The 27552-nt window shown below is 43.1% G+C and overlaps 1 protein-coding gene across 2 annotated transcripts in view; it reads right to left on the reverse strand.

Annotated features, from left to right (window-relative positions):
- Window positions 1-27552, reverse strand: part of ttn.1 (titin, tandem duplicate 1) — a 166286-nt gene that overhangs the window by 54047 nt on the left and 84687 nt on the right. For both annotated transcript variants that reach the window (XM_029702492.1, XM_029702491.1), the window contains 39 exons: window positions 25649-25839; window positions 24979-25408; window positions 23055-23363; window positions 21805-21989; window positions 21497-21626; window positions 21108-21407; window positions 20680-20997; window positions 19720-20016; window positions 19241-19540; window positions 18719-19033; window positions 16667-16815; window positions 16418-16568; window positions 15834-16115; window positions 15276-15578; window positions 14717-15019; window positions 14301-14582; window positions 13816-14115; window positions 13280-13582; window positions 12866-13174; window positions 12471-12755; window positions 11953-12252; window positions 11333-11626; window positions 8165-11134; window positions 7732-8043; window positions 7245-7529; window positions 6805-7104; window positions 6269-6676; window positions 5853-6128; window positions 5444-5743; window positions 5043-5345; window positions 4649-4948; window positions 4248-4535; window positions 3837-4139; window positions 3397-3699; window positions 2144-2449; window positions 1558-1845; window positions 1168-1458; window positions 796-1083; window positions 25-627 (listed from right to left, as the gene is read on the reverse strand). In XM_029702492.1, the coding sequence (XP_029558352.1) occupies window positions 25-627; window positions 796-1083; window positions 1168-1458; window positions 1558-1845; window positions 2144-2449; window positions 3397-3699; window positions 3837-4139; window positions 4248-4535; window positions 4649-4948; window positions 5043-5345; window positions 5444-5743; window positions 5853-6128; window positions 6269-6676; window positions 6805-7104; window positions 7245-7529; window positions 7732-8043; window positions 8165-11134; window positions 11333-11626; window positions 11953-12252; window positions 12471-12755; window positions 12866-13174; window positions 13280-13582; window positions 13816-14115; window positions 14301-14582; window positions 14717-15019; window positions 15276-15578; window positions 15834-16115; window positions 16418-16568; window positions 16667-16815; window positions 18719-19033; window positions 19241-19540; window positions 19720-20016; window positions 20680-20997; window positions 21108-21407; window positions 21497-21626; window positions 21805-21989; window positions 23055-23363; window positions 24979-25408; window positions 25649-25839 (14160 nt within the window). The remainder of the gene's footprint in view (window positions 1-24; window positions 628-795; window positions 1084-1167; window positions 1459-1557; window positions 1846-2143; window positions 2450-3396; window positions 3700-3836; window positions 4140-4247; window positions 4536-4648; window positions 4949-5042; window positions 5346-5443; window positions 5744-5852; window positions 6129-6268; window positions 6677-6804; window positions 7105-7244; window positions 7530-7731; window positions 8044-8164; window positions 11135-11332; window positions 11627-11952; window positions 12253-12470; window positions 12756-12865; window positions 13175-13279; window positions 13583-13815; window positions 14116-14300; window positions 14583-14716; window positions 15020-15275; window positions 15579-15833; window positions 16116-16417; window positions 16569-16666; window positions 16816-18718; window positions 19034-19240; window positions 19541-19719; window positions 20017-20679; window positions 20998-21107; window positions 21408-21496; window positions 21627-21804; window positions 21990-23054; window positions 23364-24978; window positions 25409-25648; window positions 25840-27552) is intronic.

The raw sequence follows: 27552 nt of genomic DNA on the forward strand, positions 1-27552 counted from the left end.
AATTTAGAAGAAAACTTAACTTACTGAATGGATGCTTGGCAACAATAGGCTCGGATTTGAGTCCTTCACTAGCACCATGCTTGTTCTGTGCACAGACTCTGAAGATGTATTCCGTTTCCTCATGAAGACCTGTCACTCTGAAGGTGGTAGTATTGGAAACTGCTTCAATATCGGTAGCAATGCTAACCCACATGTTGGTTACGGAATCCCTCTTCTCAAGAGTATAGTTGGTTATCTCTGATCCACCATCATCCTTAGGTGCAGTCCATCTCAGGGTGCAACCATCTGCAGTGACATCCTTAAACTTCATTGGTGCGACAGGCATTCCTGGTTTACCAACCACCCTAATGAAGATGGTGGATTCCTTTACTCCAGCAATGTTTTTCAGTGTGACTGTGTACTTAGAGGCATCGCTCCTCTGGCAGTCACGGATCAGGAGGGTAGTGTTGACTGCTGTGGATTCTGCACACACTCTTCCAGTATCGGTCAAATCCTCATCCTCGCCCTTCTTCCAGGAGCATTTAGGAGTAGGTTTGCCATAGAGTGGGAGCTTGATGCGGACTATACTTCCCTCCTTTGCAATGTAACACAGATTGGGAATGCCCCGCAAGTCAACTCCAGGATGAACTAGGAAAAACAGAGGACAAGAATAAGGTTAATATCTGCTGGTGAAAAACAATGGTAGTGAGATAAATCACAGACAGTTCATGAGGAGGAATTCCTTATGGGTTCTGGTCAAAAGTAGCGCACTATATAGGGAAAGGGGTGCCATTTGGGATGCAGTTAAAGACTTACTGATTTGGTCTTTAGCCACCACATCCAGCTCCTTGTACGGACTGTCACCAGAGTCATTTACTGCTTTGACTCTGTACTTATATTCTTTTCCTTCCACCAGATCCTTGGCACTGTACTGCATGTTCTTGGAACTCATTAGCTCCTTCCAGTTATCATCTCCATTCATAACCTCAAGCACATACACAATGATGCGGCTACCGCCATCACTGAGAGGTTTCTTCCATCCAAGGGTGCATCCTTGCTTTGTGATCAACAAGGGCTTGAAGTCCATGACCGGCCCAGGTTCCTCTGTAATATCAAATGAGATTAGAAGAACATTCTCTCCACACAAAACAATGTAGATTATATTAGATATAATACATGATCACTCACCAGACGCTCTAACTGAATCTGCGGTTTCACATGCCTCACCAACTCCATATTCATTCACAGCCTTGACTCTAAAACAGTAAGATCTACCAGCCTCCAAATCAGGGATCTTGAGAGTGTTTTTGGCATAGTTATCCTTAACTAGAGACCAAGCCTTTCTCTCTGCATCACGCTTTTCAATAATGTAACTGGTCACTTCGCTTCCACCATCAATAAGAGGAGTATCCCAAAGGATCTTTGCACTGTCTTTTGTTGTCCCCTTTACCATGAGATTGACTGGTGGCCCAGGGGTATCTGTATGTCAGATAGATAAATACATTAAGTATTACAGATTAAGCCATATTTATTTAAGATCTCATGAATCGAGTCTTAAATACAATAATTTATGCTTACCGTAAACCTTGACAACAATTGTATACATCTTCATTCCGCTGCGACTTTCAAGACTCAGGATATATTTGCCCGCATCATATCTGTTGCAGCTCTGGACTAACACCACAGTGTCAGTGTCGGTGCTCTTGATGACGATGCCTTGTCTTTCCTTGATGTTGCTGTTCATTTTTGCCCAGATCACCTTGGGAGTGGGACGACCCTTTATTGTGGCGAAAAGTCTCATTTGGGACCCAGCACGGAGCTCCAGAACCTCCTTCAGGTCAGCACTGAGTTCTGCCTCAGGAGCAACTGAAATCAAAGCAAGAAAACTTGTTTCAATCTGCACAATGTTGGGTGTGTACATAGACTTAATTGTAAGCTCATTATAAACTTTAATACTTGAAAAACAAAGTTAATAAATCTACATGGTGTTAGAGGTGAGTTTCCCTTACTTTGTAAAGCATTTTGCGCACTAGAAAAGCTATGTATAAATCCAATCAATTATTATTATTATTATTATTATTATTATTATTATTCTTACATATGATCCTAAAGTTAGCCCACAGTATACTCATTCAATCGGGTTAGTATTCAAATGTTAGCATACCCAAAATGTCCTTTGCTACATGTTTGCCTGGCACTTCGCATGTTTCACTGAAGCCCACTTTGTTCACGGCAGACACACGCAGTTGATATTCAGATTTATCAATGAGGTTCTGAACAAGGTAGAATGTGTCTTGGAGGTTCTTGGGCACGTTGCATCTGATCCAGTCTGTTGCGTCTGTTCTCTTGCATTCAACAAGGTATCCCAGGATGTCACTGCCTCCGTTATTGGCTGGTTTAGTCCAGGTCAGGCTAATCGTGCTGCGGCTGACGTCAGTGACCATCGGGTTCACAGGTGGTCCAGGAGGATCTATTGAGGAGCACATTTATGTTATAGTAAAGGTCATTATAAATATATATTTGAACATAATATAAAATCTACAGAAGGTACATATTATATAAGCCATTTAACAGAAGGTTTTATCTAAAGCGACTTACAGTCATGTGTGCACACATTTTACATATGGGTGGTCGCGGGAATTGAACCCACTACTCTGGCGTTAAAAGCGCCACGCTCTACCAATTGAGCTACAAAGGACCATTAAAAGTAAGTTTAAAAATTTATTAAATGTATATGCACTGGGTGTACAAAACTAAGAAGCCTTCCTAATATTGAGTTGCACCCCTTTTTGCCCTCAGAACAGCCTTAATTCATCAGGGCATGGACTCTACAAGGTGTCGAAAGAGTTCCACAGGGATGCTGGCCCATGACTCCAATGCTTCCCACAGCTGTGTCAAGTTGGCTGGATGCCCTTTGGGTGGTGGACCATTCTTAATACACACAGGAAACTGTTGAGCATGAAAAACCCAGCAATGTTACAGTTCTTAACACAAACCGGTGCGCCTGGCACCTACTACCATACCCCGTTCAAAGACACTTACATTTTTGTCTTGCCCATTAACCCTCTGAATGGCACACATACATAATCCATGTCTTCATTATCTCAAGGCTTAAAAATCTTTATTTAACCTGTTTCCTCCCATTCATCTACAATGATTGAAGTGGATTTAACAAGTGACATCAATAAAGGATCATAGCTTTCACCTGGATTCATCTGGACAGTCTATGTCATGGAAAGAGTTCTTAACCTTTTGTACACTCAGTGAATATATTAAAAGTATATTAAATAAATATCAAGTATACATTTTAATATTAAAAGTAAATATTAAAATTTTCATTCTGGATGACAATCATCCAGAATGATTGTCATCCAGAATGATGTTGGGTAAATTGTTTTAATAAGTTTGGATACTTACTGATAGGATCGTGGGCTGAAGCCACAGTGGATGGCTCACTGGGTTTGCCAAGGCCAGCGTTGTTCAGGGCAATTACTCTGAACTCATACTCTGCTCCCTCTGACAGACCAGCAACTTCCAGGGTTCTCTCTATCAAGGCTTTCCTGTTCAGTTTAGTCCAGTTGACTTCCTTGGTTCCCTTCTTCTCCACCATGTATCCTAAGATGGTTGACTTGCCATCATCGGCTGGTTCCTTCCAGCTAACGGTCATGTGCTCTTTGGTGATGTTTGTGATGATTGGTGCCTCACATGCCCCAGGGACAGCTAAAAATAATGATTCCAGTATTAAACCAACACAGTTCTAGAGGCATTGTGCTGTGTGATAAACGCGTCTGTTAAAGTATTTACTGTATTAAAACTACTGCATTAAAGTATATGAAGAAAGTAAATAGAAATCTTACTGAATGGATTCCTGGCATAGACAGGATCAGTCAAGATGGCTTCTCCAACCCCAAATCTATTCTCTGCGCGAACGCGGAACTGGTACTCTCGTCCCTCAATCAGTTTCTTTGTGGTGAGTTCAAATACATCACCCTGAATATGGGCTGTGACCTGAGCCCATTCAGCTCTACTGGTCTCACGTTTGTCAACAATGTAGTTTGTGATGTCCGAGCCTCCATCAGCAAGAGGCGCCTCCCAACTAATCTGGACACTATTGGCAAACACGTCACCAAACTTGACAGAGACTGGTGGACCGGGGACATCTAAGAAGAAGAATATGTTTATGTTTCTTGATTATAATAAATGTAATATGTTTCTAGTTGAAAAAAACAAATATCTTGAAATATATCTTTGTCTGTCTTTATACTTACCGAAAACCGTTAACTTAATTTCTCCAGTTTTAGATCCACTTGCATTTTCTGCCAAAATAGTATACTCTCCTGTATGTTCCTTTGTTACTCCAAGAAGCTCTATGCTGAAGAGATGTCTCAACTGGGACATCTTCAACGTCTCAGAAGCTCTCAATACTTCCTCTCCTCTCTTCCATGTAACCTTGGGCATCGGTTTTCCAAACACCTCTGCCTCAAGAAGTACATTTGCTCCAGCCTTCACTGGCTTAAGTCTCTTCATTGGGATTCCAATTTCTACTCTTGGTGGCACTGAAATGATCATTTTGACATGGTCAGAAATGTACTAAAATCCAATCAAATCCATGGTATATACATATATTTGCTTAATTTAGAGGAAACAAATGTCAATGCAATATTCCTACCCTTCTCTGCAGAGACCAGAACTGGGTCTGTGATGTCTGATGCCCGGCTCATGTTGACAGCGGTCTTTGCAATGACTCTGAACTGGTACTCCATGTCTTCCTCCAGTCCAGTTGCAGTGTACTCTTCTCTGGGTACATTCTGACTGCTGGTGTTGCAACGGACCCATTTGTCTCCAGGGAGCCTCAGGGCCTCAACATAATATCCAATGATCTTGCTTCCACCGTCATTCTTTGGTCTAGTCCAGACCAAGGTGACTCCATTCTTGGTAACATCAAGAACCTCTGGTTTGCCTGGTGTGTCTGTGAAGGAATAAATCAAGTACGCAATGTTTGAGGAAGAAGTCGTACGATTTATGTATCATAATAGGAAAATAGGAATAAAAAATACACATACCAACTGGTGTCCTTGCTGTGACGAAGTCAGACTTCTTGCTTGGCTTACTCTGTCCAGCACGATTGATGGCAGATACTCTGAAGTTGTATTCCAAGCCCTCAATAAGGCCTGCACAGGGATATTCCGTTGATCTGACAACTGAGTCGTTAGCCTTGACCCAAAGGAGGCTGTTCCTCTCTTTGCGTTCAATGTAGAAGCCAGTAATAGGGCTGCCACCATCGCTCTCAGGTCTGTCCCAGGCTACAAACATACAGTCCTTGTTGATCTTGGTGATGTGGCAATTTAAAGGCTCACTGGGCACATCTATTGATAAAAATACATAAAATAAAAACAAGTTTTAGATTAAGTGGATGATACAACAATACAACAGAGTTTTAGTAGATTTTTGGTGTGAAACCAACCGAAGGGGAATTTGGCAATCATCCTGTCTGATGTAAGGGGGTCTGAGATTCCATAGCGATTCTCAGAACGGACACGGAAGATGTATTCCTTTCCAGGGATGAGCTTTCCCAGTCTGCAGCCAGTCTTGCCACAGGACGATACAGCGTTTACCCAGTCGCCTCTGATCACGTCACACTTCTCCACTACGTAGTTTGTAATCTGGCTTCCGCCATCTTCAATTGGTGCTTTCCAAGAGAGTGTGCAGGCATCAGCGTCAATATCACTGATCTCAAATGGAGGCTCAGGCGCTCCGGGGATATCTGAAACATTAACATACAGTCATTATCAGCATTCACATCTAACACAATTGTCATCCGAATAGTTTGAAAATAGAACCAACTAATTATTTTATGCAATTAAGATACAAACCTCTGATGATGATTTTAATATGCTGATCTACTTTAGCACAGCTGTTCTCAGCCACCAAACTGTATAGTCCACTGTCGGTTCTGGACACGTCTTTGATGATGAGCACACACATGTTTGCAGATTTGTGCACAGCAAGACGACTAGAGGAAACAACATTGTCATCTCCTCGCATCCATGTGCAGGTTGGTGCTGGCTTTCCAGACACAAGAGCTTCCACTCTGAGTTTAGCTCCTGCTTTGGCAGACACAGCCTCGGCCATCATGATCTTGGGTTCCACTGAAAACCAAATAAAAATGTTTTTTTTGTTAACTTACAGATTTTATGAAAAATAATCCCTCATCACACACAAAAATCACAATTCTATTATGTGTGGATATGTTGTGAATAACATTGGTTGCAAAAAAAAGAAAACTTACGCATCTGTTCCTTGATCTCATAAGCGTCCCTAGTTTCAGTGTACGAACTGCGACCCATGATATTTCTTGCGGCGACCCGGAATCTGTACTTCATACCCTCCTTGAGTCCACTAACTGAAAGGGTTAAATTTTTAACAGTTGTGTATGCCATCCATTGTGGTTCTGGCTTCTCTTCCGCTGGTTCTTCCACAACCACAGGTGCAGGTTCCGGAGGAGGAGCAGCAGCTTCCTCTCCTTCTACTGGTTCTGCTGGTGCTGGTTCTGGTTTGGGTGGGATGAGCCCCATGTATTCAACTATATAACCATCTATCTTAGCTCCTCCATCACCCAATGGTTTCAGCCATCCCAGAAGTGCACTGTTCTTTGTAATTTCCAATACATCAATCTTCGGGCATGGTTCAGGTTTGCCTGAGGAGAAGATAACCAGCAATATGTTGTCAAAATTCAGACTTAAATAATTGAAGGCTAGACTTCTAGTGCATCTAATGAATGGTCCTTAGATTGTTAATGAAATGGTCAAACAAAAGGGTACTTACTGACAGGATCAGATGCCATGTAGGACTTTGGCGAGACCTTCGCAACTCCAGGACCATATTCATTCACAGCCGTGACTCTAAAGAAATACTCTGTGCCTGAAACAAGTTTCTTGACGTTGGTTTCAGTCTGTTCAATATTATTTGCGACTGGTCCCCAGGTCTTGCGGTCGATTTCACGCTTCTCAATAATGTAATGAGTGACTGCACTGCCACCATCGTTCTCAGGGGGTGACCAAGCCAGTTTGGCGGAAGTCTGTTTAATATCTGTGGCATCCAGACCCACTACAGGCCCTGGGGTATCTGTTGAGGGGGAAAACATATAATCACATTGACATGTTTATGTAGTACAACATATTATAAGATTATGGCCAGATATTCAAACTGCAAGCAGCAATAGAGCAATGCAGTAGTTCTGAGATGAGTGAAAACACACTACTTACCCAGTACTTTGACATTGACAAACACTGCCTTCTCCCCAGCTGGGCTGGACAGGGTCAGGGAGTATTTGCCTGAATCATCCCGTGTACTTTCAGGGATAACCAGGAAGGTCATTGTGTCAATGATGTCCACATGGCCCTTCCTGACAACGTTATCAATACCCATTCTTCTCCAGGAGACTTTGGGAGCTGGTCTTCCCTTGATGGTTGCCACCAGTCGGATGGGACATCCGGCCCTGACTGTCAGACCCTCCTTCAGACTAGCATCCATGTCAATTTCAGGTGCCTCTGTTGGTCGAAGAAGGTGTAGAAGATGTATTAGTGTGATGATACACTAATGATCTTTCACACAATGTAATTCAACTGAAATATGCCACATTAAACAAACTGTAGTACTATTTACTATTCACTGACTAAGTCGCTCGGGATAAGCCCTTCTGTTAAATTACAAAAATGTGAATGTAAAATGTAAATGTATTTTAGGACTCACCAAGGATATCCTTGGGTTGCACAGGCATCGTAAGATCCGCCGTTAAGCTCATACCGCATTGATTTTGAGCAGAAACGCGGAATTCATACCATTCATGATCATCCAGACTGGAGACAGTGAATTCACATACAATTAGCTGGGCTGCGACATTACACCTCTTCCATGCCGCATCCTTGTTTCCCTTGATCCTCATTTCCACCACATAACCAATGATAGGAGCTCCACCATCAGAAACAGGCTTTGTCCACTTCAGTGTTACAGAGGTCCTTGTACTGTCACCAACCTTCAGATTCGTTGGAGGGGCTGGGACATCTGAAAAAGTCAAAACAAAATAAACAAACTGCATATTAACACAGATACTTTGGATATGCAAAGGCTAAAGCATTGTGAATGTATGATTTTAGAATATTTAGATCTGCTGTACTATACATACCAAGAGAATCCCTGGCGGCGAGTGATCTTGAGGGTTTGCTTGGTTCACCAAGTCCTATTTCATTCTCAGCCCTGACGCGGAACTGATATTCATGATCACGCAGCAAACCAGTGACAGTCAGTTGGGTCGAATCAATGGAATGCTTTGTGCAAGGAGACCATCGTACTCCGAATTCTTCCTTTTTCTCCAGAATGTAACCAGATATATTCTTTCCACCGTTATTCTCAGGAGGGTTCCATGTAACGGTCATCTCCTCCTTGGAGATCTTGATAACTTCTGGTGCTTCTGGAATGCCAGGTTTACTGAATTCGGTCCTTGCCACAATAGGTGCGCTCTCCACTGCAGGACCTGCCCCCATCTTGTTTTCTGCACGCACCCTGAATATATATTCATTTCCTTCTACAAGGCGGGTTACTTTAGCAGAGTTGGTAATCACAGCAGAAGAATGTATGGACCACACCATTCTCTTCTTCTCACACTTTTCTATGATGTAGTTATAAATTTCACATCCACCATCATCTTCTGGCATATCCCATGTCAACATGCACCTATCCACTGTAACACCATTTACAACTAGGTTGCTGATAGGACCAGGTCTATCAAGCACACACACATTCGCCGATCCAGTGGCTGTTCCAGCACTATTGGTAGCAGTGATGTTATATTTTCCAGTATCTCCACGCCTTGAGTTTGTCAAAAGGAATTTAGAGAATTCTACACCGGCTTCTATTTGGAGCCTTGGGCTCTTGGTGATGTCTCCTGTGTCGTTCTCCTTTGTCCACTTTACTTCCGGAGCTGGTTTCCCCTTGACATCAGCTTCAATCGGAATGGCGTCACCGGCGTTAACCACTAGAGTCCATTGCAACTTCATCTTGATCTCTGGCACCACTAACTGTTCTTTAACCTCAACCTCAGCAGTTGTCACCCAGTTGCTCTCACCTCCTTCATTCTTTGTCTGTACCCTGAACTGGTAAATTTCATTTTCAATGCACTTGTCAGCCATGAAGTAAGTTTCCTTAATCGCACCCTTGTGCAGTCTCTCCCATTCCTCTGCCACTTTAGGTTTCTTTTCAACATGGTAACCCAGGTTACGGCTGCCACCATCATAGTCTGGCCTCTTCCATTTCAGGAAGACGAATGTCTTGCCGATCTCAGAGATAATGAAGTCAATAGGGTCACCAGGCTTCTCAATGGGATCAACAGCAAGGATGGCTGTTTTGGTCTCTGTTGAAGGTCCAGCACCAATTTTGTTCTCTGCACTCACACGGAAGAAGTATTCACAACCCTCATGGAGTGGTGCCTTCATAAGGCGTTTGGTGCAATCATTTGATACCACTGTCCAATTCCTTTGACTAGGTTGACGGCTCTCAATAATGTACTGTGTTATTTCAGTTCCTCCATTATCCTCTGGGTTCTCCCAGGAAACCATGCAGGATTCTTTTGTCACGTAAGTGGTCTTCAGATTCTGACAAACGCCTGGAGTGTCAAGCACATTCACAATAATGGTAGCCTGTGCTTGACCACTGCTGTTTTTAGCAAGGATAGCATACTTTCCGTAATCTTGCCTTACTGCATCTGAAATCACCAGCTCAACCAGAGGGTAGTTGTTGTTCATCTCAGTACGCCTGTCTATGCCTAGAATCTTGGCATCCTTAGACCAAGTGATATCAGGATCTGGTCTACCTTTAACTCTAGTAACAAGGTTGATACTCTGTCCCACCCTAACTGTTAGAAGGTCACGGCAAGCAACATCAACTGTCAGCTCTGGGGGAACCAGAATGTCCTTGGCAAGTACTGTTTCTGAGAGCTCTGTAGGTTTTCCATCTCCAATAATATTGGAAGCGCTAATGCGGAACCTGTATTCCATGCCCTCAGTAAGTCCCATTGCTCTAAATGCGCACATCGGGATGAGATCCTTATGAACTTTCTCCCATTTGGCGCTGGCTGATTTCTGACATTCAACTATATAACCTAAGATGGGGCTGCCTCCATCTCTTGTTGGCTTGGTCCACACCAAGTCAGCATATGACTTGCTCCAGTCCCTCAGTTTAGGGTTTAATGGGGGTCCTGGCTTAGTAATAGGACGAGTGCACTTCACTGGATCTGATACAGGAGAGGGCTCGCTGATGCCAGCAACGTTCTCAGCAAAGATTCTGAACTCATAGCTGTTGTTCTCGAACAGACCTGATGCTCTGTATCGGAGATCCAATACAGGTGTCTTGTTGACGCGGATCCATTTCCCTGTCATTTCTCTGCGCTCTACTACATAGCCACTGACTGGACTGCCACCATCAAATTCGGGCAGAGTCCATTCTATGGTCACAGCATTCTCTGTGATATCAGAGCAAATTGGCTGGCCTGGAGGGCCAGGTGGATCAAACATATGTTTGGCAATAGTGGGAGGACTCTCAAGTCCAGCACCAATGCCCACCTTGTTTTCTGCACGGACACGCAGAATATATTCACGACCTTTCTCCAATCGAGAAATTTTTGCCTTTGTACCAGTGCATCCTGAGCACACAACTGACCATGGTTCCCAGGCCTTTTTGGTATCCTTCTTTTCAACAATATAACAGGTCAAAGGAGTGCCACCATCATCTTTAGGTGGTCTCCAGTTGATGACCATGTGGTCAGGGGTAACTTCAAGGATGTTGATCGGGCCAATGGGGGCACCTGGGACATCGAGCACAGTGACGTGCAGAGCAACAGTCTTGCTTCCAGCAGGGTTTGCCACGGTGAGGAGATACTCTCCAGTGTCACCTCTGACACATCCAGTGATGGTGAGGGATGTGTTCATGCCCTCAGTGTCAATCTTGACATTGCCCGTTGTTGCCAGTTCCTTTCCGTCACTCACCCACTTGGCTGTGGGAGTAGGAATTCCTTTCATGACTGCTGGGAGTACGATAGTGCTTCCAGCCTTGACAATCAAACCCTCAATAAGCTTCACATCCACTGAAATAGTTGGTGGCACTGAAAAAGAAAACATAAGGAATCAATGTTAGACTTTGAGGCATGTGGACTGTCATCATTTAGTTTAGATTTGATCATTGGTGAAGGATTAAGTTTCCCCCTTAATATGTAAGCGCTTTGGGTGTCTAGAAAAGCACTTTACAAATCCAATCATTTATTTACTATTATTATTATTATTATTGATCAAATAAGTCTTACAGAGTTTCTCCTGGCAGGTTACAGGGACACTGGTGTCTGGACGGCTCACGCCAACAGCATTCTGGGACTTCACACGGAACCTGTATGTCTTTCCCTCCTCCAGTCCAGTGACATGGCTATGAGGATTGGTGACAGTCTTGAAGGTGACCCAGTCTTTTCCCTCTCCCTCCTGGTGCTCAACGATGAATCCAGTGATCTCACTTCCTCCGTCGCGGTCTGGCCAATCCCATTGGAGCCAGACTTCAGTCTTGTCTACGTCAATGTGATGTAGATTCTTTGGTGGACCGGGTGGATCTGAAAGTCATTTCAATTTTGAAAATCAAACGATGAATAGTAATAATAGTAACATTTGGGAAATTGTCACCGAAGTGTTCAAAAACGTATAGAATATAATTTTATTATCCATCCGAGGATGGCAAATATTTTTCTACCGTCCTCCGATGGGCAATAACATTCTAATCTATTTTATCCCTTACAGAAAAACACATGATTTCACATGTGGAAAATCATATGATTTCACGTGAAATTTCTCATGTGAAATCATGTGAAAACAAGTGTTTTTGAAACACTTCCGTAAGGGTATTACATTCTATTCCATTCTTATTATCATCAGTACTCACAAAGAGGATCAACAGCCTTGATCGGTGTCTTAGTCATGATGTAGGAACCTCTGCCAAACTGGTTCTCAGCAGCAACACGGAACAGATACTGAATGCCTTCCATAAGATACAGAGCCATCAGACTAGGCTTCTTGTTTGATGCAGCGACGGGCACCCATTTCTCAGCCGCCACGTCTTTCTTTTCCACAACGTAGTGAGAGATGACAGCCCCTCCATCATCCTCAGGAACCTTCCAGGTCAGGTAAGCTGACTCACTGGTGATCTCAGAGATTTTCAGATCCCGAGGAGGTCCGGGTTTATCTAGATAAACATGCAAATATTAATCAATTAATCAACACAACATGTTCCTTTTTTACTTGTTTAAATAAATTATATGTCCCAACAAACAAGCCGAAAATCAACAGCATACAGTACATTGCATTTTGTGTTAACTATGCATAATTAGAGCAACTATTTGTTGGGATTTTTCTCAAATTAACAAACTTCTTATTAATTGTTCTCAGTTAAATGTAACATACCTAAGGTGAGCACTGTGCATGTAGCAGACTTCTTTCCAGCTGCATTTTCAATAGTGAGTGTGTAATTGCCGCTGTCTGAGCGGACACAGTTGAGCATAACAAGTTTGCTGCCAGTGGCAGTGGCAGCAATGGTACAACGATCTGCGGGAACCTCTTCTCCGTTCTTCTGCCATACTACAGTGGGAGGTGGCATGCCCTTGATCACTGAACTGAGAGTTATATTAGTTCCTACCATCGCAAGATGGTCACGGGACATATTGGCATCAAGCAGCAACTCTGGTTTCTCTGTATATGGATACAACAAAATATATTATTGTACAAGTTGTACATAGAATTATTGATGATCATTTCCACATTGATATAAAGTTAATACTAAATAAAAATGAACTACTTACCCAGTCTGTCATGTACTTTCACTGTTTGCTTACAAGGGGCAGGCTCAGAGGGTCCAGCAGCATTCACAGTGAAGACCCTGATGTTGTACTCTGCTCCGTCTTCCAGGCCCTTTAGAACATAGTTGCATTCTGGACACTCTTCAGGAGTCTCATTGCCCTTTGACCATTCTACTGCACCAACCTTCTGGTACTCAACAAGGTAACCAAAGATTTTGCCTTTGCCATCATGGCGAGGTAGCTGCCATTTCAGGCTTACGGTATCCTTGGTCTTGTCGATTGCCTCTGGCAGTACAGGGGGGCTGGGAGGAACTATACAGAGAGAAAATGCATCAGTTACCAATCCTAACTTCATATCAATCATTTACAATAGACCACATAGCTTATCAGTCTTTTTAAAATAGTTAATAGACTTACCAATTGGATCTTTGGCAAGAATTGTGTTTGATGGGGGACTAGGGTCACCAGTGCCGATTTCATTCTCTGCCATAACCCGGAATTGATATTGACAGCCTTCAATAAGGTCAAGCACCCTGAACTGAGTAGTTGGGTAGAGGGGTTCTCTGGTGGCACGAGACCATCTCTTTGCAGCTGGCTCCTTCTTCTCCAAGATGTAGTTAGTGATGGGCTTGCCGCCATCACGAGGTCTGCTCCAAAGCACAAGGCAGTTGTCAGCATACACCTCCCTCACGTTGGGCATCTCTGGTGCCTCAGGCACTCCTGTAAAACACAGGATAACAAGTCACATTAGGAACAGCAACGATGGCACTCAAGTGGACAAAAAAATAAGTAAATAATGGTTTTGTCCCAAATGGCACCCTATTCCCTATATAGTGCATTACTTTTAGCCAAGGCCCATAGGGCTCTGGTCAAAAGTAGTGCACTATATAGGGAAAAAGGAGCCATTTGAGACACAATCTAAATAATTTCAATCTATTGCAGTGATTACGTACTGAAAAGATCTTTGGCTCTCATCTCTTCTGAATCCAATGGGTCACTGATTCCGTACATGTTCTCAGCACAGATTCTCATGATGTACTCTCTTCCCTCAATCAACTTGGGGATTTTGCACGTCAACTTCGTCGAAGCAGATGTTACATTCTTCCAGATGTCACTATTGACGTCTCTCTGGTCAATGATGTAGTTGGACACGTCCACTCCACCAGAATCAATAGGAGGTTTCCAAGAGATCACCATAAACTCTCTGTGAACTTCATCAAAGATGACTGGACCCACTGGTGGTGTTGGGCGATCTGGATAGGAAACCATAATGTGTTGGTCACTTTGGTTCATAATTTAGGATAATGGTTTGGTCAATTTGGTTCAAAACTTTAACTTTGGTTCATCTACGTATTATAATTTTTTTTTTTACATATATTAAACACAATATTAGAGGCCATTGATGTGAGATTTTCAGCTTGACTGAATAACATCTTACCTACAACGGTCACATTGCAAATGCCCTTTCGAGAGCCGGTGCTGTTTTCAACCAGCACGCAGTATCTGCCGCTGTGCTCGCGTTTGGCTTTCATAAGGCCTAAAGTCATGGTGGTCAGTGAGTTCTTGAACTTAATGTGCTGATCTGCCTTCAGCTCTTCGTCATCTCTGTACCACATGATAGATGGAGAGGGCTTTCCGGTGTAGCGACCCTGGAGAGCCATGCTCTCCCCAACACGGATGATGATCTTGTCACGGAAGTCAAGCTCAATGGTTGGGGGTTCTGAAATTGGACATTCAATATCATTACTATATTTCAAGATAAGATTTCAATTCAAAACATCCTCTGTTTTCGGTATTCTACAATCAAGTTTAATCAAAGTGATTTGGTAAAGTAGAAAATGGCGACCATCTCACCAAGTTCATCTTTGCAGGTGATTGGTTTGGTGCAGAACGATGGCTTGCTGGGCCCAATTTCATTCACAGCGCTAACTCTGAACTCATAGGTGTCCCCATCTCTCAGACCGTCGTAGGTGTATCTCCTCTCCATCAGTTTCTCCTTGGTCAGACGTGTGAACTTGTCCTTGCCGATCATACGGGCCTCCAGGATGTACTTGGTGACCTCTGACCCACCGTCAGACACAGGAGGTTTCCATGTTAAGCTGATATAGTCTCTATGAACTGCTGTTACTTCAAGGTCCTCTGGGCGGTCTGGAACGGCTGGGTAACACAACACAATAGATTAGTCATCACATCACATAACATTTTTTAAATGTCATAATAAGAAAGGCCATTTTTTTTTATTTATACTTTTTTAAAGGAGTGGGGCAGTTAGGAGAGAGTGCTGAAAGAACCCATACGGGCAGTGGTACAATGTACTGTACATGTGCTTGAGAGGCAGTGGGTTAGACCGCTTGACCACCCCAGGCCAAGAAAAAGTAATCTAGATATAGTTATGTATGTAGACCAGACTTACTGATGGGATCCTTTATGATGATTTCGCATGCGGTGTTAACGAAAGGTCCAACTCCAATGGAGTTCTCAGCTGCGATTCTAAAGAAGTAAGCTTTTCCGTTCTGCAGTCCGTGGGCCACAGCAGTGTGTCTGGTGACTGTGTAGGACAGGGCAGTCCAGGCCTTCCTCTCCGCTTCGCGCTTCTCAATGATGTAGTTGGTGATGGCAGAACCACCATCATCCTCAGGACAAAACCAGTGCAGCTTGCAGGAGTTGCTAGTGAGGTTCTCTGAGGTGAAGGGTACGCCAACTGGACCAGGGACATCTGAGGAAGAACATGAAAGATTGTGAGACTTCTGTTCTATTTGTGGTAACAGGCATGGTTGTTATTGAGCTGCTACAGGGACAGCAGAGAAAAAATAAAAATAAGTGGTGTACAAGAGATTTGTTTTTCCACATTACAATCTAATTAAAGTATCTCAACTTGAGTATCACACACACTTCTTTAAGTGTCGTCCTGGTTCTGCATGTGTATGAGTTCTTATTTATTGATTCTTTCCTGTAGTTTCTACACACTTACCCAGGACATCAACAATGATAGATCTCTTCTTTTCTCCTCCTGAGTTAGCAGCAGTCAGAGTATACACTCCTTGGTGTCTTCTGGTGCAGGGCTTGATGACCAGCGATGAGCTGATGGAGGTGGTCTCAACTGCACTTTCTGGAGGTAGAGCACCGTCATCACGGCTCCATGTGATCTTTGGAGCAGGCTGGCCAGACACAAAGGCCAGGATGCGGATCACACCACCGGCATGGACTACCATCCTTTCCTTCACTGTGGCATCAAGGTCAACCTCAGGAGCAACTGTGATAGGCATAAAAACACAATGTTATCATTCCATTTATCCCAAACAGATCAACTGGATCACAATTTCAGGGAGCAGATGAAGAATTTAAAACCATGATATCATATGTGGATATAAACAGGTGAATAAAGGTCAATAAAGAAAAGCAGGAAAAGTCAAGAAAATTAGGACATTGATTTGTCGGTTGGTACATTTCAATGAAGAATGAATAGAGGATAATGATTAATCTATTAATCAATCTATTTCTCCTAAAACAAGAGATCATCATTTCAAGAAGGAGAAATTTAAGAAGTTAACTCACTTGTCCTGTCTTCAACCTTAATAGCGTCTGGGACTTCACCGGGTTCACTGGGGCCTGCAGCATTCAACGCTGTCACTCTAAACTTGTAGAATCCACCAGTCTTCAATCCAGTAATGACCAACTTGGTGCTTCTGTGCTCCTTGTCTTTAGCCTGAAACAAAAGCATATGTTATGTAAAACTTGTGCACATACAGGTTACCTTATTGGGAAAAAAAACATTCAAATTACAAAAACAATCATTATACTTACTTTAACCCATTTGTCTGTTCCATCCTCTGAGTATTCAACAATGTATCCCGTGATCTTAGATCCACCATCCTTCAGAGGTGGGATCCAGACTAGATCCACTGATGACTTGGTCCAGTCTGTGACCTTTGGTGTTGGAGGTCCAGGGACGGCTACACAATAAAATTCAAACCATGTTTAAAACACTGAAATATGGTTGAAAGATCTGTGCAATAAGCTATTAAAAACAAAAAAACTACAAGTCTGGTTTGAAGCTGAAAAAGAAAGGAAATTCACATGAGCACCACAATGACTACTCCACCCATGAACTACTACAGCAGTTCTATTGTTCTTCAAATAATGTCTGAATCTCAAACCGAACACTTCAAAGCCACTGGGCATAGATTTTTTTTTTATACATATATTAACTTTATTTAACTAGGCAAGTAATTTAAGAACAAATTCTTATTTACAATGACAGCCTACCCCGGACGACGCTGGGCCAATTGTGTACCGCCCTATGGGACTCCCAGGCACAACTGGACATGATGCAGCCTGGATTTGAACCAGGGACTGCAGTGACACCTCTTTGCACTGAGATGCAGTGCTTTAGACCGCTGCGCCACTCTGGAGCATAGGTGTCAATTTAATGGCTATTCTACGTTGGTTCAACGTAATTTCATTGAAACGACGTGGAAACAAGTTTGATTCAACCAGTGTGTGCCCAGTGGGAACACTCGATCACTTCATATGCGCGTTCACGAGTCAATCAAGTACATTTCAAAAATAGTCTGAATAAGTCAACATAAATCAAGAAATCTTAAAACATCTGAAATTATTTGCAGAGCTGGTCTTAGTCGCACATCTGGCAAAGGACTTTATTGCTTGAAGGGGTGGTATTTCTGACGTTTCATAATGTACATGAAAGCTACCTAGCTAATGGACAAGTTATCTAGCTAGCTTAACCTGAGCCAGCCACTTCATATGAAACGACATTGCAGCTAACCACGGCTAGCTAGCAGCAGGCAGTCTACAACAAGCCAAATCAGCTGATGCAATCACTGGCGATCGATAGACTTGCACATATTCTGTGCCGAAGTAGAGTGTTGTCATTTTCTTTTTACAACTCTGTTGTTACTCCCTGAGTGCACTGCCCATGTTTCATAGCAAGTCATGCTAGCTACTACAAGACCACTCCCAGGAGAATGTGCACAAATAGATTTTCTAATATGGAATATTGGTAAGTGGCAGTTGGGATGTCGAGTGTGCATCGTCTCAATGCTCATTTTGGCCAAAACACTTGCAGACTCGATTGATCACTATCGAACACATCAGCAAGTGGCCACTCGATAAAGGGCTTAAGGGCGATTCAGACAATGTGTATGTAGGTTGATTAGGCTTCAAACCTTCTCAAACAGTTATTCTAATTCCTAATTATATGGCAGCAGCTTTGTTGTTGCCAAGCAACTGAGTTGTTTGACCCGGTGCTAGAACTCAGGTTCGGCTGAAAAAATGTTAGCATTGTCATAAATGCTACAAAAAGGTAGCATATCATTGGTTCTTAATGGACAGAAATGGGCACGTGAGAGCGATAAATTACAAATTTAATAAAAACTGTTGCACCCACAAACTTAGTCAATCCAATGGATGCTATAGTCACTTTTAAGTCACTTTATGGATGCTATAGTTTTGTTTTAATCTGACGTTTAAAATTTAAACTAGGTGCTTGCAGAAAATGCTATGTAAACTCAATTGCTAACGATACTGTTATAATTTCGGTTTGTGGTTTTCAGCCGGACGGCTCATGACGAGCGGCAGGGAGTGTGTTGTGTACCTCTAAGTGAATTTGCGAATTTTCATCGACATTAGTGTCATATTCACTAAGATATGATGGTAAAGAGATTTATATTTAACATTGAGCTTCAACCAATGCCATACTTAAGTATTGTACTGTCAACTGGTGCAACCTTTTCAAACTTGCCTTAAGCCGAATGAGATGGAGGACATTCGTCAAGGGCCTATGCTATTTTAAACAGCCAAGGGCTGAAGTAAAATCAAGTATCATACAATACTTACAGATAGGATCTCTGGCGAAGATGGGGTCGGTGCATGCGCTAGGAGGTCCACATCCTGCTGCGTTGATAGCTGTGACCCGGAAGAGGTACTGTGACCCCTCAATGAGTCCAGTCACATTATGGGACACCCCGAAAGCTATGGCCCGGATGGGGTCGCGCGTCACCCTGTTCCAGCGCTTAGAGGTGGTTTCCTTACGCTCCAGCCAATAGCCAGTCACTGGACTACCTCCATCGTCTTCTGGTTCTTCCCAGTTGACCATCATGGAATCATGGTCAACGGCTGAAATGGTTGGCTTTTCGCATTGGCCGGGAACAGCTTTATAAAAAACAAACAAACATGAATTCTGTTAAACTTGACTTCAACATTCTCAGGTTTTTCATCAGACTTGTGTATTATGATGTGAATTGTCACTGTAAAGCACTTTGTGACAACTATGAATGAAAAAAAGTGCTTTCTACATACATCTGATTGATTGATGCAAATCCTTTTATGAAAACATGATATTTTGCTCTCTACACTTACCATAGAGTTTCCTTGCTTCTTCAGGTTCACTGTCCAGAGGCTCTCCAACTCCATATTTGTTCTGAGCACAAATTCGGAACACATACTCATGCCCTTCCATCAGGCCCTCCACCGTCCAGATACGCTCCTTGGGTTCGTTGGTCACAGGGATCCATGTCTTCCTGTTGGCTACACGCCTCTCAATGACGTAGTTGGTCACTTTGGAGCCACCGTCATCCTTAGGTGGCAGCCATGACAGGGTGATCTTCTCAGCGTCGACCTCCTCAAACTTCACAGGACCGGATGGTGGTCCAGGACGTCCTGAAGAAAGGAAGTGATACCATTTGTTAAGTGAAAAGAAAACTTTTAATAATGTAATTTGTTGATTTTCTTGGCTGTGAAAATATGATAATAAAGCATGTTGAATTTCAACGTTGATATGTAAGTCAGCCTGGATAAGAGCATCTGCTAAATTACTAAAATATAAAGAAGAAGTTTACCCAAGACGTTGAGTCTCATCTCCTTAGAGGCCTTTCCTAGGTTGTTACTGGCTGTGATAGTGTAGAGGCCTGTATCTGAGCGCTTTCCCTGCTGGATCAGCAGTACACAGCTATCATCAGACACAATCTTGTTGATGTGCTCGTCATATGCAACCTCAACCTTGTCGTCACCCTTGTGGGCTGGAGCCTTGAGCCAGGTGAGAGTGGGGAATGGACAGCCCCTGATCTTTGCCTTGATGCTGATATCAGCTCCTTGTTCAACCTCCATGAACTCCTCCAGGTCAATAGCAGGAGCACCTGAGAGACAAACAATGGCAACCATTTTAGAAAATCACTTATTTTCTTTTAGACACTAAACACCTTTTAACACCTAACTCCAGAGGCGTCATGTCCATAGATCCCAAACTCGTAACTAGCTACCAAGAAGCGATTTCAGGTAATCGATCAAGTTAGAGTAGATAGCTTGTCTAACTATCTTAGCTGGCATGCCTGCTGGCAAGGTTGGTAGATTTTAGAAATGCAAGCAATAACTAAATGTACTGAATAAGACTCATTCCTTTCAATTTTACCCAGATTTCAGCAGATATGCAGAGAAGCATATTTAGTTTAAGAAAGTAACCCCCAGTCAGGAGGATATAGACAGGTCAAGAGGTATGCTTAGATATGCAGAAGAATACTTATATATTTTTCACATAGAATTAACCATAATTATTATGGCTCTAGATTGCAGAAAAATTCTGTTTCAGGTGTTTGAAAAATGCTAAATTCTCCAATTTACAGCATGGGCCTAGCCCTCCTCTGAACCACCCCCCAGCCATCCTCATGCACTTTGTGCTGCCACAGATTTTTGGGGTGCATAACGCCCCTGCCTAACACTTTTAATCACCTGACACATAACACCATAGAACAATGCATTTGTTTAAATGAAGCAACCATCTATACATCTTTATATCAACTTACGTGTCTGGTCTTGGATGACGACTGGTCCAACGGTAGATGATGGTCTGCTGGGGCCGGCTTCGTTCACAGCCTTGACACGGAACTCATACTCTTCTCCTTCAGTCAGGTCCTCAACCTTGAAGGTGAGGTCCTCAATATCACGTCTGTTGCACTGTCTCCAGGACTGCTTCTGAGATCCACTACTGTCCCAGCACAGACGTTCAACAGTGTAGTGTGTCACTGGAGCTCCACCGTCATTCCTGGGTGGCTTCCAAGTCAGGGTGGCTGTGCCCTTAGTCACTTCTTGAATCTTTACTCTTGTGGGAGCATCAGGAGGATCTGAACAAAAAGGATACAAGGAATGATTAGAAACTGCTGGTACAATATAACAGGTGTGTGTTCTATAGAACAGGTTGGTTCTGTGGATGAAGTGAATGTTGTTCACTTACGGATAGGATCTCTAGCCTTTGAACGTTCAATGGTCTCAACTAGTGGTCCAAATCCAAAGCGGTTCTCCGCCCGGATACGGAACAGGTAATCCTGTCCCTCAATGAGGTCGGGCACAATAAAGGACTGGGCGGCACAGGCTGGGTTGCACTTGGTCCAAGCTTTTCCTTCCACAGTCTTCTTCTCAATGAAGTAACTCTTGATCCTCTCACCACCGTCACTATCTGGAGCCTTCCATGTAAGTCTACATGTGCCTCTTGTGATGTCTGTGACCTTGAGGTCTTTGGGTGGGCCAGGCAGATCTGAAAATAAGGTTTTGCCAATGGTTAGGAATCTTGTAAAAGACTTGGCCCATTTGTTTATCCACCTGTGTTATTTTGTTTTTACTTACCAAGGACATTGACTCTGACTTTCATGTTCTTGTGTCCAGCTGCGTTTTCCGCTGTGATGATGTAACGTCCAGCATGTTTGAGGTGGCTCTCAGGGATGGTGACGACTGATGTTGTATCAGTTGACACGATCTGAGTAGAGACATTTACAAAATACACAACGATTATTACATGAGACTTGAAAACATAAAAAATGGTTTGGATCAAACAAAACAAAAGTAGAAAATAACTATCCCTTTAAAAAAGAACAAAGCTTGGATTTATATAGATTATTATATAGATTATATAGATATTTATATAGATTCATTACCTTTGAATCGATTGGAAGGATATGGATCTCATTCTTCTTCTCGGTCTCTGCTGTTCCATCCTTGAACTCCCATGTAACTTTAGGAGTGGGACGGCCGGTGATGAGAGCTGGAATTTTAATGGTAGTTCCAGCTCTGCAGGACAACAGCTCATGGGCGCTGACCTCCAGAGTAATGTTTGGTTCAGCTGTGAAATTAAAAAGTACATTAGTATATTAAAAAGCATAGTATAGTACATCAGTAAAACTCAAATCAACAAGCCAAACTCACACATAATTAAGTGCTAATGCCCGAGAAGCCGGTGTTTGGTGGATATATTGGCACGAGTCTCGTGCTGGTAAACCGTGCCAATATATCCTCCAAACACCGGCTTTGACGGCATTATCACTTTTATACAACGGGTTACCAACATATTCAAATAATGATTCATATATTTTAATTAAAAACATAATTTTTATCAATTTATTCATACTATTTCATCCTTCCAAAAGATATAGTCCCGACACAAATCTAGGGTTGCTACCCAAGCCGGTTGGTCGTTCGTTCTATCGGTTCGATTGCCAGAGACACGACCCAGTCATTCAGTCTTTTTGTTCTGTATCTATGGACGCGACCTAATCGTTCATTCTAAGTGTTCCATTGCCATACTGGCTGGCTTGCTAGCTAGCCAACTACGGTTCACTTACAATCAAGTCAAAAAGGTGGAGCCTGAATAACAGCAAAGTAGCTGAATATTAATTTGTTAAAGCTGTTTTCTAATGACATTTATTTAGATACCTCCATAACAATGAGCTATTGAAAATGTGCTCACTTGTCAGGACACTATTGTTCAGAGGAGCTAGCCAACAACACAGCTAATACAATCGCTTCAAACTGAAGCTGGAAAGACTGCAAACTAGCTGCACTTCGTTTCGTTAGACTTTTTTCTAATTGTCTATTCTTTGTATATATCCATAAAAATGATGCCAGCTGATTCCTGATTTTCGACTGTCTGAGGAACGCTACCTGTGTGTCTGTCTGGTCCAGACTCATTCATTACTATGGGACAGCTGGGGATCGAATTTGATATTGAAACAATGTTGCAAATGTCGGAGAGACAAACAGCAAGGTTTATACAAATCTCCGCTGTTGAAAACTAAATTTTAGTCTAAAAGAAATGTGAGATAATGTCTAGATGCTTTTTATAGTGCCAGTTCAGTTTGTGGTGTGACAATGGCATAGAAGTTGGCAAGGCAACAGAGCTGAGACTTACTTAAGATGTCCTGGACAGTGATGTCAGCAGAACGTGCGCTTGGTTCAGATTTGCCAGCAGCGTTGACAGCGGTGACTCTGAATCTGATCTTCTGGCCTTCTTTCAGGTCTGGAACAGTGATCTCAGTGGTAGGGTGCAGCTTCTCAGGGTCACTGACTCTCTTCCAATCCAGGGAGTCTGTGTCCTGAACCTCAACGATGTAGCCCTTGACTGGGCTGCCGCCATCTTTCTCTGGTGGGGTCCAGGTGAGAGTGACGCTGGTCTTGGTCTTGTCCTTAACAACTGGCATTCCTGGTGCACTAGGGGGATCTGAAAAAAGTCAATGCAAGTTTTACTCAAATGTAATTATGCATGTATTTAATCCTTATTCAAACAGAAATTCCCGTTGAGGTCAGAAGATCTCTTTCCAAAGGGAATCTGCCATAATAATGAATAATGATATAGTCTTCTTGACATACAGTGCATTCCGAAAGTCATCAGACCTCTTGACTTTTTCCACATTTTGTTACGTTACAGCCTTATTCTAAAATGGATTAAATTGTTTTTTTCCCCTTCATCAATCTACACACAATACCCCATAATGACACAGCAAAAACAGGTTTCAAAATCTTTGCAAATTTTACAAATATCACATTTGGCAGCAATTACAGCCTCGATTCTTCTTGGGTATGACGCTACAAGCTTGCCACACCTGTATTTGGGGAGTTTCTCCCATTCTTCTCTGCAGATCCTCTCAAGCTCTGTCAGGTTAGATGGGGAGCGCCGCTGCACAGATATTTTCAGGTCTCTCCAGAGATGTTCGATCGGGTTCAAATCAGGCCTCTGATTGGGCCACTCAAGGACATTCAGACACTTGTCCCAAAGCCACTCCTGCATTGTCTTGTCTGTGTGGTTGTTGTCCTGTTGGAAGGTGAACCTTCGGCCCAGTCTGAGGTCATGAGCACTCTAGAGCAGGTTTTCTTCAAGGATCTCTCTGTATTGCTCCATGCATCTTTCCCTCAATCCTGACTAGTCTCCCAGTCCCTGCCGCTGTAAAACATCCCACGGCATGATGCTGCCACCATCACGCTTCACCATAGGGATAGTGCCAGGTTTCCTCCTGATGTGATGCTTGGCATTCAGGCCAGATAATCTTGTTACTCATAGTCAGAGTCCTTTAGGTGCCTTTTGGCAAACTCTAAGCGGACTGTCTTGTACCTTTTACTGAGGAGTGGCTTCCGTCTGGTCACCACCATAAAGGCCTGATTGATGGAGTGCTGCAGAGATGGTTGTCCTTCTCGAAGGTTCTCCCATCTCCACAGAGGAATTCTGGAGCTCTGTCAGAGGGACCATCGGGTTCTTGGTCACCTCCCTAACCAAGGCCCTTCTCCCCTGATTGCTCACTTTGGCCGGGCCACTGTGTTCTTGAGGAACTTCAATGCTGCAGAGATTTGTTGGTACCCTTCCCCAGATCTGTGCCTCGACACAATCCTGTCTCGGAGCTCTACGGACAATTACCTTCGACCTCATGGCTTGGTACTGTCAACTGTGGGACTTTATATAGGCAGGTGTGTGTCTTTCCAAATCACGTCCAATCAATTAAATTTACCACAGGTGGACTCCAAGTTGTAGAAACATCTCAAGGATGATCAATGGAAACAGGATGCACCTGAGCTCAATTTTGAGTCTCATAGCAAAGGGTCTGAATACTTATGTAAATAATGTTTCAGTTTTTATTTTGAATAAATGTGTAAAAAATTCAAAACCCATTTTCGCTTTGTCATTATAAGGTATTGTGTGTAGATTGATGAGGAAATGTTTTTATTGAATCAATTTTAGAATAAGGCTGTAATGTAACAAAATGTGGAAAAAGTGAAGGGGTCTGAATACTTTACGAGTAAACTGTAGCTATTCTACAACATCAAAGAAAGAGTACTGTACTTACTGCGTGGATCAACAGCGAATTGACATGGAGATGCTTCACTGGGAGGTCCGATTCCAGCAGCATTCTGAGCCCTCACTCTGAACTGGTACTCAGCCCCTTCATTAAGGCGGAGGACAGTGTATTCCAAACCCTTCACTGCAGGCTTGGTGACTGGAGCTCTGTTCACACGACCCCAGATCCCAGCTCCTCTCTCTCTTTTCTCCAGCCAGTATCCCTGAATGGAGGAACCACCGTTCTGCAGTGGAGGCTCCCAGGTGATCGTCATGGTAGTGGAAGTTGCTGCGATGACCTTTGGTTTGCGAGGTGGACCAGGAAGACCGAATGGATCCTTGAGAACGACCTTCTCGGATTCACAACCATCACTGATTCCGAACTTGTTCTCAGCTTTGATTTTGAATTGGTACTGGCCCATTCTGTCCATTTTGTACACCTAGAAGGAGTGATATCAATGCATTAGTAATCATCACCATCCTATTGAAGGAGTAAAATGAAGTTGCCCCTAGATGCTGATCTTGGGCCAGTTTTGCACTTTTCCCCACTAGCTAGCTAATGGTTAAGGTTAGGATTGGGGGAGGGGAAGTTGATCTATACCAAGGGGAAACTTAACTCCAGACCCCACATTAAAGCAGTATTTGACTACTTTTGACCTTTAACAGGAGTTTGGACTAACCCCATATCTCCTATCAATGATATTGCAGGTGAGCTGCTCAAAGTCAGACTTCTTCCTGCTGGCGTCCCTCCTTTCGATGATGTAGTTGGTGATCTCACTACCCCCGTCGTCCTCTGGGACCGCCCAAGTCAGATAGCAAGAGTCAGCCTGGATGTCAGACACCACAATGTCACGTGGTGGCAGAGGGCGGTCTATGAAGGCAAAGAAAACATTATGAGAATATTGCGGTATTTTATTGAAATACTAGCTATCATTTTTACTTCTTTGAAAGACTCAAAATACTTATATGAAAGTATCTATAATGACTATACCCAGATAAGTACCACAGTTTCTTTAAACTAGCAAACAACAGTAGAAACAATAACAAAGCGAACTCCCCAACCCTGTTTTGGTAAAAAACTAAGGGATTGGGCTAGAGAAGTGTAACCACTCTAAAATTCATAGACGGATCTATGGATGCAAGGACTGACGATCCATGATATCAAAATTATAGTTTTAACCACGTTTTGAGGCTGTTGTGTTTACATTTACTTTGTTGACAAACATTGGAGTAAACCATGTTTATATTTGGGTTATGATAGTTGAACTAAGGTCATGAGGCATTTATAAGTTATATTCTTCAAAAATCATACACTGAGTGCACAAAACATTAAGAACACCTTCCTAATATTGAGTTGCATTCCCCCTTGCCCTCAAAACAGCCTCAATTTGTCAGGGCATGGACTCTACAAGGTGTCGAAAGTGTTCCACAGGGATGCTGGCCCATGTTGACTCCAATGCTTCCCACAGTTGTGTCAAGTTGGCTGGATGTCCTTTGGGTGGTGGACCATTCTTGATACACACGGGAAACTGTTGAGCATGAAAAACCCAGCAGTGTTGCAGTTCTTGACACAAACCAGTGTGCCTGGCACCTACTACTATACCCCGTTCAAAGGTACTTAAATATTTTGTCTTGCCCATTAACCCTCTGAATGGCACACATACACAATCCATGTCTTAATTGTCTCAAGGCTTAAAAATCCTTCTTTAACCTGTCTCCTCACCTACATCTACAGTGATTGAAGTGGATTTAACAAGTGACATCAATAAGGGATCATTGCTTTCACCTGGATTCACCTGGTCAGTATATGTCATGGAAAGAGCAGGTGCTCTTTATGTTTTGTACACTTAGTGCATAACTAATTTAGTTTATTAGGTACACCACCACATTCACGAAAATGAGTCATGTGGCCATGGCTTGCTATATGAAGCAGGCAGACAGGCATTGAGGCATTCTGTTACTGTTTGATTGAACATTAGAATGGGAAAAACTAGTGACCTAAGCGACATTGGGCGTGGTATTATCGCCGGTGCCAGTATCTCAGAAACAGCCTTTTTACACACGACAGTGTCTCGAGTTTACAGAGAATGGTGTGACAACAAAAACATGTGGGCGATAACAGCTCTTTGATGAGAGAGGTCGAAGGAGAATGGCAAGAATCGTGCAATCTAACAGGCGGGCCACAAACAGGCAAGTAATGGCGCAGTACAACAGTGGTGTGCAGAACGGCATCTCGGAACGCACAATTCATCAGTCCTTGTCTTGGGCTATTGCAGCTGACGACCACTCCGGGTTTCACTACTATCAGCTAAAAACAAGAAGAAGTGGCTCCAGTGGGCACGAGATCACCAACACTGGACAATTGAGGCGTGGAAAAATCCCGGTTCCGGTTGTGTCATGCTGATGGCAGAGTCAGGATTTGACCTAAATAGCAGTAGTCCATGGCCCCATCCTGCCTTGTGTCAATGGTACAGGCTGTTGGCGGTGGTGTAATGGTGTGAGGAATGTTTTCCTGGCACATGTTAGCTCCCTTGATGCCAAGTGAGCAACATTTGAATGTCACACCTTGTAGAATCCATCCCCC

The sequence above is a fragment of the Salmo trutta genome, chromosome 20 (assembly GCF_901001165.1).
Source record: "Salmo trutta chromosome 20, fSalTru1.1, whole genome shotgun sequence".
NCBI classification, from domain to species: Eukaryota; Metazoa; Chordata; class Actinopteri; order Salmoniformes; family Salmonidae; genus Salmo; species Salmo trutta.